The sequence below is a fragment of the Dipteris shenzhenensis genome, chromosome 19 (genome assembly GCF_047967505.1).
Source record: "Dipteris shenzhenensis isolate YYH24624 ecotype China chromosome 19, Dip_SZ_1.0, whole genome shotgun sequence".
NCBI lineage: Eukaryota > Viridiplantae > Streptophyta > Polypodiopsida > Gleicheniales > Dipteridaceae > Dipteris > Dipteris shenzhenensis.
The window spans coordinates 7,818,181-7,830,810 of record NC_141614.1 but is presented as its reverse complement, the minus strand read 5'-3'; the positions used below and the strand labels follow the sequence as shown (position 1 = coordinate 7,830,810).

The following is a 12,630-nucleotide window of genomic DNA, read 5'->3' as shown; positions in this document are numbered from 1 at the left end:
GAGTCAAATACTTGGGCAGCCAGCTCTTTGCAACAAGCCTTGAGACTGTGACACTTGCATAGCACTTTTATTTTTTGGGACAAGCTTGATGGCACCAATTATCCATGTAGTCGTACTTGGTGCGCCACCTATTGGTGTCCAGGAACTTTTGGGGAACTGTATTTGGATCGGAGACTAGACATGTCTCTTCATCACAGGCAACTGCTGCCACCATAGCCACTTCTGCCACTTCTGATTCATCTACCACTACTCCCTCCGTGCCTGCCGTCGACCCTCCAATACAAGAATAGATTCGTTGGGATCAGCACGACATGCACAGGCACATGCAGTGATTGCCATGAATTGCAAGAGAGTTGTTATACCTCACATTCGGTCTTGCAAAACAGCCAAGGCTGCATGGGACAATTTGGCCAGTCTTTATCAGATACGCAATGAGGCCAGATTTGCTTATTTGTACAAGTAGCTTGACAATGTTAAGATGAATGAAGGGGGCAGCATGGATGCCTATTTGACACAGGTCAAAGAATTCGGAGAGCAGCTCATCAATGTTGATGAGATTGTACCAAACTCACAGATTGTGTCTACCACACTTGATGGGCTTCCCGACTCGTATCAGGGATTTGCTACAACACTTGGACTAGTGGCCATGTGTAACCCCAACCACTATTCTTTTGATCAGCTCGTTTCCCTACTCCTGCAGAAGGAGCAAAGTCACCAAAACAGAGCTGCTTCCACTCATGCAGATCAAGCCTTTGCTACTGATCACAGGGGCAAAGAAAAAGGGGGGGAAATTACAGCAAGCCCAAACCTATACCTAGTACCTCTTCCTCTTCTATTGACGGGAAGAAAAAGAAACACTGCAATTATTGCAGGAAACCAGGTCATGAAATCTCTGAGTGCCGAAAGCGTATTGCTTCCGAGAAGAAGAAGCAGGGACAGCCAGGACACCAACATCTTGTTGTCACAAATACTCCAGCTACTAATGTCGCAAATACAGAGGGAGCCAATCTTGCTCATGATGAGTGGGCATTTTTTGTGGAGTGTCATACTCTGCATGATTCAGCTTTTGCAAACTCAGAGTTTGCCTCAGACAGGTAATTTGACAGTGGTGCTTCCAAGCACATCACTTCTTGCAAAAATCTCTTTCACACATTGAGTTGTGTTCCAAAGGGGGGGCAGAGTCACTTGTGCAAATAATGCAGCATATCCCGTGAAAGGGATTGGTCAAGTGCTTGTCACTATAGTGTCAAGTGATACCATTCAACTTGTGCAAGTTTTATATGTTCCAGGTATCAAAAAGGATCTGATTTCTATCTCAGTCATCTCCATACATGGCTTCAGAGTTCTTTTTTATGGTTATCGCTGTGCCATTTATGATAATCGATACGACCACTATATTGTACTTACTGGAACACTTGATAGAGGACTGTATCATCTTGACATATATGCACAAGAAGCGGCTATAGAAGCTAATGCCGTAGCTGAATCTGTAATTTCTGATACACATCTATGGCATGAGAGATTGGGACATCTCAACTTCAACAATTTGTTGAAGATGCATTCACATGACATGGTCGTAGATCTTCCACCCATGCATGCACTTAAAAAACATGTATGCGAGGCTGCTTGTTGGGCAAAATGCATAGGATTCCATTTCCCAAGGACGAGACTCTTGGTGCATCCAGGAAGCTAGATGTGTGCGGACAGCATCACTTGGGGGGTACTATTACTTTTTTACTTTTATAGATGAATTCACTGGGTTCACTTGGATATATCCCATGAAGCTGAAGTCAAAAGTCTTCTCTTGCTTCAAGCATTGGATTGCCTTGGCAAAGAATGAGAATGGGGAGAAACTCTTGACCTTCCGCACTGACAAGGGAGGTGATTACTTGTCCCGGGAATTTTTTGATCTTTTAGCAGCCTGGGGTATCATTTATCAATGCACAGTGGCCTACACTCCGCAACAAAATGGACTTGTCAAGCGCAAGAATAGAACAGAAACGGAAATGGGCAGGTGCATGCTTAAGGGAAAGTCCCCAATAAATTCTGGTTGGATGCGATTATCTGTGCCAACTATGGGCTGAACCAAGCATTCACTTGGGCATTGAAGACCATGACTCCCTATGAAGCATGGACATATCGTAAGCCTGTCATTTCTCACATGCGGGTGTTTGGGTCTCTTGCGTATGTGCATGTACCCTCTCAGTTGAGGCATAAGTTTGATGATAAGGCTGTCAAATGCATCTTCATTGGCTACAGCTACGGTTACAAGTTGTTTCAGCCTAGCACAGGCAAGGTGATTGTCAGTAGGGACGTAGTTTTTGCTTAGCATGCCCCTTTACCTTGGCTGGACTGTAAAACACAGCCTTCGGTGGAAGCCTCTGATGTGTTTGATTCTATTCCACCTTTCACACATACAAATGACACAGTGCAGAGCCCCATGCTACATGCTTCTAGCAGCTGCCAGGTCTGACCTGTGATTTCACAATTTACCAGGGGGCTCTTCTAGTCAGTTGTTTCCAATTTCGCACTTATCTGGGCTGCTCCGGTGTCCTCTAACAGGTCACCTTCAGGTTTTCTCAGGGCCATCCAGGGCTTCCACGGTTGGCGATCTTCTCCAGCACGCTTCCACAGTTGCTTTTGCTGATTTTCACCTACCAAAGTGCTAGAGAACTGGGCCAGGAGATTTGTTTTCATGTATGCTGCTCTTCCAAGGTTTCCCTAGCCTTCCAATCTGTTGATTGCTTTCCGGAATCTTTCCTACTGCCTCAGAACCTTCAGATCCTATTGCTTTGTTGCAGCTAGCCTTTCTGTTTGCCAGGAACAGCCAGGGTTGGTTGTTTTGCTGGCCTCAGTCTTGCCAGGACTCCACTGCCATGACAGATTTGGCTGATTTCTCTCGTGCCAGGACTCCCTTGACGGGTATCAGAGCTGCCAAGTTAGAACCCTCAGCCAAAAATCGGAAGAAGGGCTGCCATGGAATGATGCACTGGACTAGGATGCCTTTTCTATGATTGCATAGCAGGACAGAAGTGCCTGTGAATGGATTATTCAGTTGGCTGTCTTTGGGCTGACGCACGACAGTGCTTTCTTTGTATTTGAACGCCTTCTGGATAAAAGATAAAGAAATACTGAAAGGGGCGCTAAGTTTAGGGCCAATCTGGTGTCTAGTGCAGGACGAGGGCGATCTAGCTCTTTCTGGTTTGTTGTGGAAAGTTCTAAGTGGCTGGAAATTAAGTATTTGCTAATTATTTAACTGTTCACTGCCCTTTGGAAATTCTGAAGGCTGGTTGCAAATCCCGCCTAGAGAAAATTCTGCACCAGTCATCTCAGCTGCCCCATGCATCCTAGGTGAAAGCACCACCAAGAGGCTATGTACCAGGCCGTAGCAAGGAGGACCTGGTTGACCACCAACGCTCTGCCTGCAAGAGAGAGTTTGGCTGAGCTCCAATACAAGAGCTTTCGCCGCACTCTGCAGCACTGGGGGATCTGCTGCTCCGCTGAAAAGCCAAGGTATCTCGCAGTCTGCCCACGCAGGATCCACAGAAAGCTAATAGCCGAACCCCAATCCCGAACCTCCTAGACCTCCTCTGCACGTGTGAAGAAACCGATCGATTTGGTCCAGTTGATTCGAGCCCCCAGAGCCTCACAATGGATGGCTAGAGCTCCCCTAGCCGCCTCTAACCTCGTTGTGGTGCCCTCGACAAACAAGGATATGTCGTCAGCGAACTCCAAGTCTAGTAGCTCCTCATGTCTGATGAAAAGCCACGTCCCCATGAGCCCAGCTGACCGGGAGAGAAGGAAGTACCCAGAGCTTCCACTACAAAGAGGAAGAGGAAGGGGGTGAGGGGGCAGCCCTGGCAAAGTGAGCGTGAAAGAGAAACGGTATCTATGTGTGTCCGCCAATGATCACCTAACTGGAGCTCCCTGCGCATAGAACCGACACTCCTCTAATCCATCTGTCCGTGAAGCCTAGCCTTTGCATCGTGCCCTCTAGAAAGGACCACTCCACCTTGTCATAGGCCTTCTCGAAATCCAAGGGAAGAATCACAAGAGGCTATGACTCCTCCCTAGCCCAATCCACCGCCTCCCAGAAAGTGAAAATGTTGTCCAGGATACTCCTCTCTTGCAAAAAGCATGTATGTGTGTCATGGATGATGTCTAGAAGGTGTGGCCGCAACCGCAAGCTAAAGACCTTGGCTAGGATCTTGTATGCGGTATACAAAAGCGTGATCGGTCTCCACTGCCGAATGTCTGATCTATCTCCCCCTTTCGGGATCAAGCATATCCAACCTCGACTCAAGGACTACGGGAGTGAACCAGAGTCGGAGATTTCCTGACAAAAGAGCCGCTAGCTCCCAAAAGCTCACGAAGAAAGTCAGAGTCAGGCCATCTTCCCCCGGGCACTTCTGAGGAGGGAGGGCCTTGAGGGCCTCCCAGAGCTCCTAATCTGTGAACGAAGCCTCCAGGGACCTGCTCAGAACCGATGTGACCACTGAAGGAACCTCGTCCCAAATTGCCTCACGTGCTATAAGTGCCTCAAGGGTCCACCTCTGCCTGAAACAACTGCCGATAGAAAGTTGTGGTAATCTCAAGGATCTCCTGAGGGTCTGAATACAGCTGTCCCTGGGTATCCCGCAACCTCTACAGCTATGTCCCTGCTGAATGTGGCCCGGTAGTCTAGAAAAACTGCTTGGTCATCCTATTCCCTTGCTGAATCCATCTCGCCCGGGACGAGTGATACAAAAACTCAGCTCTGCGGACCTCCGTAGCTTGTAAAAGGAGTCTCGCAGCCTCACAACAGCCCCAAAGCCCGTGAGTCTGGGTCATGCTCTTTGAGTCGCTCTATGGAGGCTAGATCCCGCCTCAGTGCTCTCTCACACTCCTGAAGCGCATGTCTCTGTCGGAGGGCCTGTCACTAAAGCTCCTCATTGCTCCTCTGGATCACATCTGCAACCCAAGCCGCCCATCATCAGGTAGCTGCCATATCAAGGCCACTGCCCGCTTTACCTCCTCCTGTAGGAGGCTATCCGAGATGCGGATCCCCTTCTGGGAAAGACCGGTGCGAAGCTACTCTAGGAAGAGTACCACCGGGGAATGGTCTGACATGGTGGTACATGCCAAGATGCCGGTAGAGCCGCCCCTGTGCAATGCCCAGTCCCCTACGTAGAATTTGTCGAGTCACTCTAGAAGCCCATCCTGTCTCCATTGGCCAAAGGAAAACTGCAAGCTACCTGGGACCCTCGTGAGCTCCGCCTCTCGCCAAGGATCCCTCCCTCTGATTGCAAAGATAAAATGTTCCCATGTGCTCCTCTCTACTGCAGGCATCTCGAAGAAGGTGGGGAGGGGGAAGCTGCAAGCAAGAAACAAGGCTCGTCTGTGAGTGGGAACTTGTTCTAGGAAAACTGCCTTTTGCGACTTCGATGTAGGTTTGGAAGGCGAGTAGACTATATTTGTCCTCCGGTGTACCATAGTGGCTACCGGCTCCACGCCTACCTTCTGTGCCTACTGCAACATAAAGGAGACGTCCACCCCAAACATCTCAACACACTTTTGGAGTGGCTAGCAGTGCGACTGATCAAGCTTTACCTCGGGTCGCAGTCTTACCACTCTACTGCCAGGCCACAGATCAACTTCTCCTGCGCGAAGCCCAGCTGAAAATTAACTTCGACACCATGGGCGAGCCATAGATCCAGACCCTGCGGACCCATCCACTTGTCCATCATGTGCGATAACTAATCACCAAGCATGGCATCAAACATAGATGGAGTCCACTTCTCCACCCATGTGGAAGTGAACTAGAACCTCCAAGCTAGATGTGTGTGGGAGCCCACTGCACTGATCGAACCCCCTTTCCGAGGCTACAAAACCAGAAGCATCACCTCCAACGGCATAGGATAGGAGTCCTCAATCTCAAGGTACTTCCAAGGCCCAACCTCTAGAACTCCCTCGGAAGAGGTCGCCCAGGCTAGAGCAGTGGAGCTAAGGACTGGGGGGACGAGCCACTTCCCCCACAGGCCCCTCTGGAAGTTGTTTGATGAGGCAGATCCGTGTTCTGGGAAACCACTAGGCTAGGCTTCTGAGAGGACGAAGAAGCCCCTGTCTGCGGGATCCACCCTTGCCTGTGGGCTGAGGGTCGAGCACGATCTGAGAAGGAGATCGTGATGCTGAGGGGGTGGGAAGGGGGATTGTCGAGTTGGGGGGGGGTGTAGGTGGTCAGGGTGATAACTATGCAAGAGGGCGAGGGGGGAGGGAGGACCAAGGCAGGGGGAGAGGCAGCCTCCCCTAACACGGAGGAAGAGGCCGGGGATGCAGTCGGAGCCGGTCTCTGGGACCTAGCCTGCGAACCCGAAGTCCTCTATCACCGAAGAGAGTCTGTTAGCCTGTCGAGTAGGGCCCCGTGCGCCTCCTGGGCCCTGCTGCTGCTAAGTGACCCTCTGCATGCTCTGGGTCCCTTCCCCAGCGAGATCTGTTGGGGGGACGAACTCTCCTTCGCGCTCAGCTTCCGCCTCTGCTTTAAGGCGAGCTCTCCTTCATCGGTTCTTCAGAGTCTTTTTGGAGGGTTTCTTCTTATGCTCCACTTTTGTCCACTTCCCACTCAAGGGCTCCACCCAGGCGGTCTGCGATTGTTGCTGTTGCCTATGCAGGTGACTCTGCCTGTCCACCTGCGGCTCTCGCTGACGATCTTGCGATTGAGGGGATCGTCTCGGGCCTCGAGAACAATCCCTGGCCAGGTGTCCATGCTCTCTGAAATGGAGGCACTGACTCGGTAATCCTAAGATCTCAATTCTCTAACATAGCTCACCCCCTCGAGAGTCTCGAAAAGGATCCAATCCAAGATGGACTATGGGTCCTCTATCACCAGTTGGAGTGTGGGGACCCCCTCATTTGTCACCACCACTGATGCGGCTGACTCTGGGGGGGACTCTAGTACCGTGCCAAAAGCTCTTCCAATGGAAGGGAGAATGGGCATGTACTCCCTGGGAAGTCCTGGAAAACTAAGCGTCGCCGGAAAGCGAGGCACATGGTGGGATGAGTCCATGTCCTCTACTGTAAAGCCGTGATACCACGGGAAAAGGAAAACTAGGTGCGGGCCAAGATAGATGGGGGGCTCTGCTCAACTAGTGCCTGGATGGTGTCGGGTGAGCGCAACTGGAGAAGGAAGACTCCTCGTCCATAGATGGTGACCTCATGGATGTGGTCCCCCTCTAATGCTAAATGCCAAGATGGACTCTGGGTCCTCTATCACCAGTTGGAGTCTGGGGACCCCCTCATTTGTCACCACCACTGATGCGGCTGACTCTGGGGGGGACTCTAGAACCGTGCCAAACGCTCTTCCAATGGAAGGGAGAATGGGCATGTACTCCCTGGGAAGTCCTGGAAAACTAAGCGTCGCTGGAAAGCGAGGCACATGGTGGGATGAGTCCATGTCCTCTATTGTAAAGCTGTGGTACCAGGGGAAAAGGAAAACTAGGTGCGGGCCAAGATAGATGGGGGGCTCTGCTCAACTAGTGCTTGGATGGTGTCGGGTGAGCGCAACTAGAGAAGGAAGGCTCCTCATCCATAGATGGTGACCTCATGGATGTGGTCCCCCTCTAATGCTAAACTCGCCTGTAACCAGTGGTGGATCTGGGTCCTAGAAGGGGTGAGCCCTACTATCCGGCCCACTACTGCTCTGTCCGTGAGGGATTGAACTGCTTGCTTGACCTATTGTTTGTCCTAGGGAGAGAGATTAACCTTGACGGCTTAGGGGGTTCGAAGGTAATGCCATTTGAGCCCTTCTAGCCGGACAGAAGTCGCCACCAAGTTCTCGTTCTTCCAAATGTCAACAATTAACCCAAAGCTCCAAAAAATAAAGAAAGGAAAAAGGGCACGATGGCGCTGCAAATGGTCTGGCACTCAAGCTGAGAACTGAGCTAAACTCAAGCCACGTGCAAGCAGCCCGGGGTGCCAAGACACCTCCAGGCTTCTCAAGAAGCGCACTTCGCTCAAGTCTTGCTTCGAGGGGACTCAGAAGGAGACCCTCGAGACTCAGCCCAGCCCCAACACAGGCGGCTGGTCCACCTAACTGCAGCTACTCCAAGCAGAGGCAAAAAGGCGGGAGAGGGAAGAAGAAAAAACTCCCACAAGGGGGGGCAGAGAAAGGCCCTGCGGGAAAAGGAAGGGGTGAATAAAGGGCAAGGGGAGCGGGGGAGCAAGAGGTGAAGAAAGGGCAAGGGAAGCAGGGGAGCGGAAAGGAAGAGGCCGGGAAGAAAGGGCGTGGGAGGGAGGAGGAGGAGGAAGAGGCGGGGGTGGCAGCAGCCTCCAAGCAAGGGGGGGAGAAGACCGGGCGAGGGCGAAGAAGGCATGGGGGAGGCGGAGATGAAGCGGGGGTGGAGGAGAAGGCGCAGGGGGGCAGAAAGAGGCACGGCGGGGGGGCAGAATGGCGTGAAGGGGAGGAGAGGAGCAAGGAGGGCGGACGGAGAGGGAGAAGTGTAGGGAGGGGCACGGGGGAGGCAGAGCAGCAAGGAGTGGCGAGGGAGCCGAAGGTGGGGTGGACGGGGAGGGAGAGGAAGCCATGGCAATGGCAATGAGGAGGAGGAGCTTGGGGAGCAGGGAGAAGCTCCGATCCTCCACTGGGACATTGACATGCAGTTGATATAGACTTAATGCCTATGACAAAGAGAAAAGCACTGAAACCTCTAGCTAATGAGAACACACCTTAAGTCACTTTGCAGCACTTCATGAAATCGCAATTGAGGGAGAGAGTGAGAAAGAGAAGCAGGGCACCACACTAGGGCCAAAAACAAGGGCTGTGCCTCCCCCGAGGGTCTTTATTGCAATGTAAACTGCCATACAACTGGCTCACGGAGGAGCAAGAAACTGATACAGCTAGAATTCTGATTCTAAGAGCTTAGAAGCTCCCTCACTTACAAGACTAGGGGCAGCCATGGTTTTGGGCTTTGCCCCTAAAAGCTGGGAGCTTTTCAGCCAAGAAAAGCTGGCTGAACTGGTCTTTTTTAGAAAAGGCACCCATAAAGCTAGATGTGGCACATTTTTTCACTAGATGTGGCACATTTTTTCATGTGGGCCCTTTCCTAAAAGCTGGTTGTCCAACTTAGCACACTTTTCTCAGGCCTTTTTGCACTCTCCAAGGTCCTATACAATTAATAAAACAATATCCAACACTTTCACCCAAGCAAAATAGTTTAAAGCATGCTGTTTTTATAAACTATATCAATGTGGTCATTCAAGGCACAGAGTGCTCCCATGCTAGGTAATTCACCAAACCGTGCTTATTCTCTCGTTTAGTCTATTTACAATTAGTCGACTTCAGATAGCCCGCATTACCTAACAAAATGGACTCACTAAATAACGAGGATATTTCACCACAATATAAAAATGATATAGACTAACATCTTATCTCAAAGCATTATGAGCACATGAAAACTAATCAATCATAAAGCTTTGACTTTCCAGGCATTATAGGAGGATTTTTACATAGCCAGTGCAATCAAAATTCACCTTGTTAGATAAAGGTTTTAGTTGGAGACTCTCATCTATGGAGCCTGCACTATGTGTCTCATGAACACCATCAGCATCTGTATTGTCTGCATTAGTCTGTGATGGTAAATTGTTCTTGCCCTACATAGACAATTGTGAGTGCAAAACTCTGCGCATCAGACATTGACTTTCTTGTTCCTAGAATGAGAGAATATAGCATGTATAAAATACAAATATGGAAATAAACTGTCACAAGAGTTAACCAAGCACAAGCCTAGTTGGCTACATTCAACATACCCCAGTTTGGCCAGTGTATCCACAATCGGCTCGAAAGCAATTCCATATGGCGAATCCCCTGCCATGAGAGATCGGCTTACAACAAGGATTGATTCCAAGCTCGCCATTTTTCACACACCTTTTATGGTTTCCTACACAGGATATCAAAAAAATGGCAAAGACCCCATTTCCACCAATTGCATACCTGATTAACGACTTACCCATCAGGAAAAATATGCACTGCAAGACTTTGCTCTCTCCCAGGTCCACCTTCACACTGTCATGGCCACAACAATCACACTTCTCACAAGGTATTAAAAACGTGTGTTAAAAACAGGGCCGAGCAAAAATTGAACAGAGGATCTTACATTTATTAAAACTCGACAATTGCTGAGAGCCTTAAACAAAAGATTACAGGAAGCGGCCATAACCATTCAAATAAAAATATAAAAGTTAACAACAGTGCATACTGAGAGCCTCAAATTGAACAAAGAGAGATTACATAAATGCCTTAGTCTCTTAGAGACCAAAACATTACATCGAGTGAGCCAAAAGATCGTTGAGCTCGCCCAAAAGATTACATCCAGCCATTACTGATAGCCTCGTCTGAGCAAGAGGGAATTTGTACAACTCAGTTTTCAGCCAGTCTAGCTTGTTGCATTAAAAATTTTTAGGGAGCCAAAGGAGGATACGATGGAGAGTTCAAAGACCATGCACATTGCTAAGAATCTATTAATCACCCCATCGAGAGTACTCTGCTCTAAAAATATTGAGGGCTTTATCGACATCTAGGGGGAACCCATACAGCACGGCCAAATAAAGAGGCCCTCTGTGAGCATGTTATCCAAGATGATGACATTCAGATGTGTGCAACACAATCACCTTATATGAGATTGCAAATATTATTGGGATCACAGAGCATTGAGGGGGGGACCAATTAGGCATGCTGAAGATGAGTGGGTGAGAAGAAGATGAGCAGGGGAGTAGATGCAGTGATGAGAGATGGAGGAGGGAGCATGGAGCAAACTAGAGTAGGGGCAAAAAAGAGATAGAGGATACAGGAGGGGTGTGGAGCAAAGTAGTAGAGCATGGGCGGCAGATCAGAGCAATGTAGTAAAATGCCAAATGCCATGGATCTTATATAACTTGGAGGAGTCTATTACAACCTGAAAAAGTACAGAGATGAAACTCCGGACCTCCATCACACTCTCTCAAGCCCCCCCCCCCTTTTCTTGTTCTAGCACCTTCCTGTCCTCTCCTAGCCCCCTTCTCCCTCTAGCATGCGGCTCTCTCACCACCTCCACAGCCATGTGCTTGCCCTCGTCCAACCCTCATCCTTTGACTCTCTTTCCATCCTCTTCCTATTGGATCTTTGTGCAGCCCTTTGCCTTCTCTACCCCCCTTCTCTTTCTTCTTTGGCTGTTCATGAAGCAAAGGACTTGTTATTATTTCACCGGTTCACCCTCCACCTATCAATGTGCCTCACGAGACTAAAATAATCCGCATATCCACTAAGCTTCTATACTCATCTATATGGTCTTTACACCATGAGTTCCTAGCTCTTTCATAGTCAACTCTGGGGATCAGCTTTGATGTGCTAGCAATAATGCTGGATTTTCACTAAACAAAATGTTTACTAACTCCTCGTTCTTCCTACGAACCAAACAAGCCAATGAAAAATAAATGTTAAAATAAGCCAACCTTGCTAACTGAGCTACACGTTGCAATGGATTTCTCTATAGCTTTAGTATGTATCACAAAGCACATTCCTTGAACGAATGCCCAAGGACAAACGCCGACAATTGGCTTTAAAGGCTTGGAAGTACACATTGATTGGTGGCCAATTATATCACCAAGGTGCCGATGGCATATTACGGCGTTGGGCTTTGGCGCATGAAAGAGCAATGTAGGCACATGGCTTACAGCTGGGCCTTGTCCCATTTCATGGCCCTCAAAGTTGCATTGGATGCCCTTGAAAAGGCCAGCAATGGCACTGATTAAGCTTATCTAGATCCTACATTTTTAATGCTCTGAAAGTATAGCACGTCAGCAAACAAACTTACATGAGAATATGAGACGAGCAATTCGAGATTCTTTGAAATAGGTCTACGTATGAAGAGTTTAAAAGCTCGCATACCTTTGGGCAAAGGAGTTTTTTGTACTGCCCCGCGTGATATGAAGTGAGGAAGATGTTGTGCTCTTCTAGGACCTCTCTTACCGAAGCTTCAGTCCTCAGACGATCGGGTACACCTGAACAGCAAAACGGTGCATTGAGTTTCCTAACAATGTTGAAGTCGTGTCCAGAAACTAGCGCACAATGGCATAAAAGTCTTTCTTGGGACACTATTGATTAAACCAACGTTTCTGCTTGCCGTTTGAAAGCGAAACACCTGATGTTGTGAAGGCGTGGCTTGTCCGTTCTGAAGGCAGGACAGAATTTTCGAGACCCTGAGTGGCTGTGAAGGGAGGTACGATTGCTCTTCTCCATGAAAGCCGATGCCTGACGCGAATCCATGGTCGCAAAGCTAGCATAGCTCACGCACAGAAATGCAAGTTTTACCAGGGTTTAAGGGCTTAATCTGTAACTATATCGGAAGGGTTTAAGGGCTTAATCTGCATCTATCTATGTCTATAGTATATTACACTTAAGGATAGATAATACAAGGGCGTTAATTCCACATGGCTTGCCCATGGGAATAGGAAGTAGTATTGGTAGTTATAGGTTTGTGCCGAGGACTATGGGTGAAGGTAGTGGCCTGGGTGTGGTAGGCTTTTTAGAATTGTTAGCAATGCATGCGGGGTAACATCATTCGAAATAGTCCTCCCCCCCCCCCTCTTTTTTTAATTGGGAATATATTGTGGATAGTGACA

General features: G+C 48.9%; 1 protein-coding gene across 2 annotated transcripts in view; it reads right to left on the bottom strand.

The window, feature by feature from the left end:
* Nucleotides 1-12,429, bottom strand: part of LOC147890016 (primase-helicase Twinkle, chloroplastic/mitochondrial-like) — a 65,434-nt gene extending 53,005 nt beyond the window's left edge. The window contains exons 1-5 of one of the 2 annotated variants that reach the window (XM_087390387.1): nucleotides 12,150-12,429; nucleotides 11,897-12,009; nucleotides 9,981-10,036; nucleotides 9,781-9,838; nucleotides 9,505-9,624 (exon numbers count right to left, since the gene is read on the bottom strand). In XM_087390387.1, coding sequence (XP_087246513.1) covers nucleotides 9,505-9,624; nucleotides 9,781-9,838; nucleotides 9,981-10,036; nucleotides 11,897-12,009; nucleotides 12,150-12,291 — 489 coding nt within the window. In that variant the 5' untranslated portion in view covers nucleotides 12,292-12,429. Of the gene's footprint in view, nucleotides 1-9,504; nucleotides 9,625-9,780; nucleotides 9,839-9,964; nucleotides 10,037-11,896; nucleotides 12,010-12,149 lie in introns of those variants that run through there. The other variant, XM_087390388.1, reaches the window with a different exon arrangement.
* Between the last annotated feature and the right edge of the window lie 201 nt (nucleotides 12,430-12,630).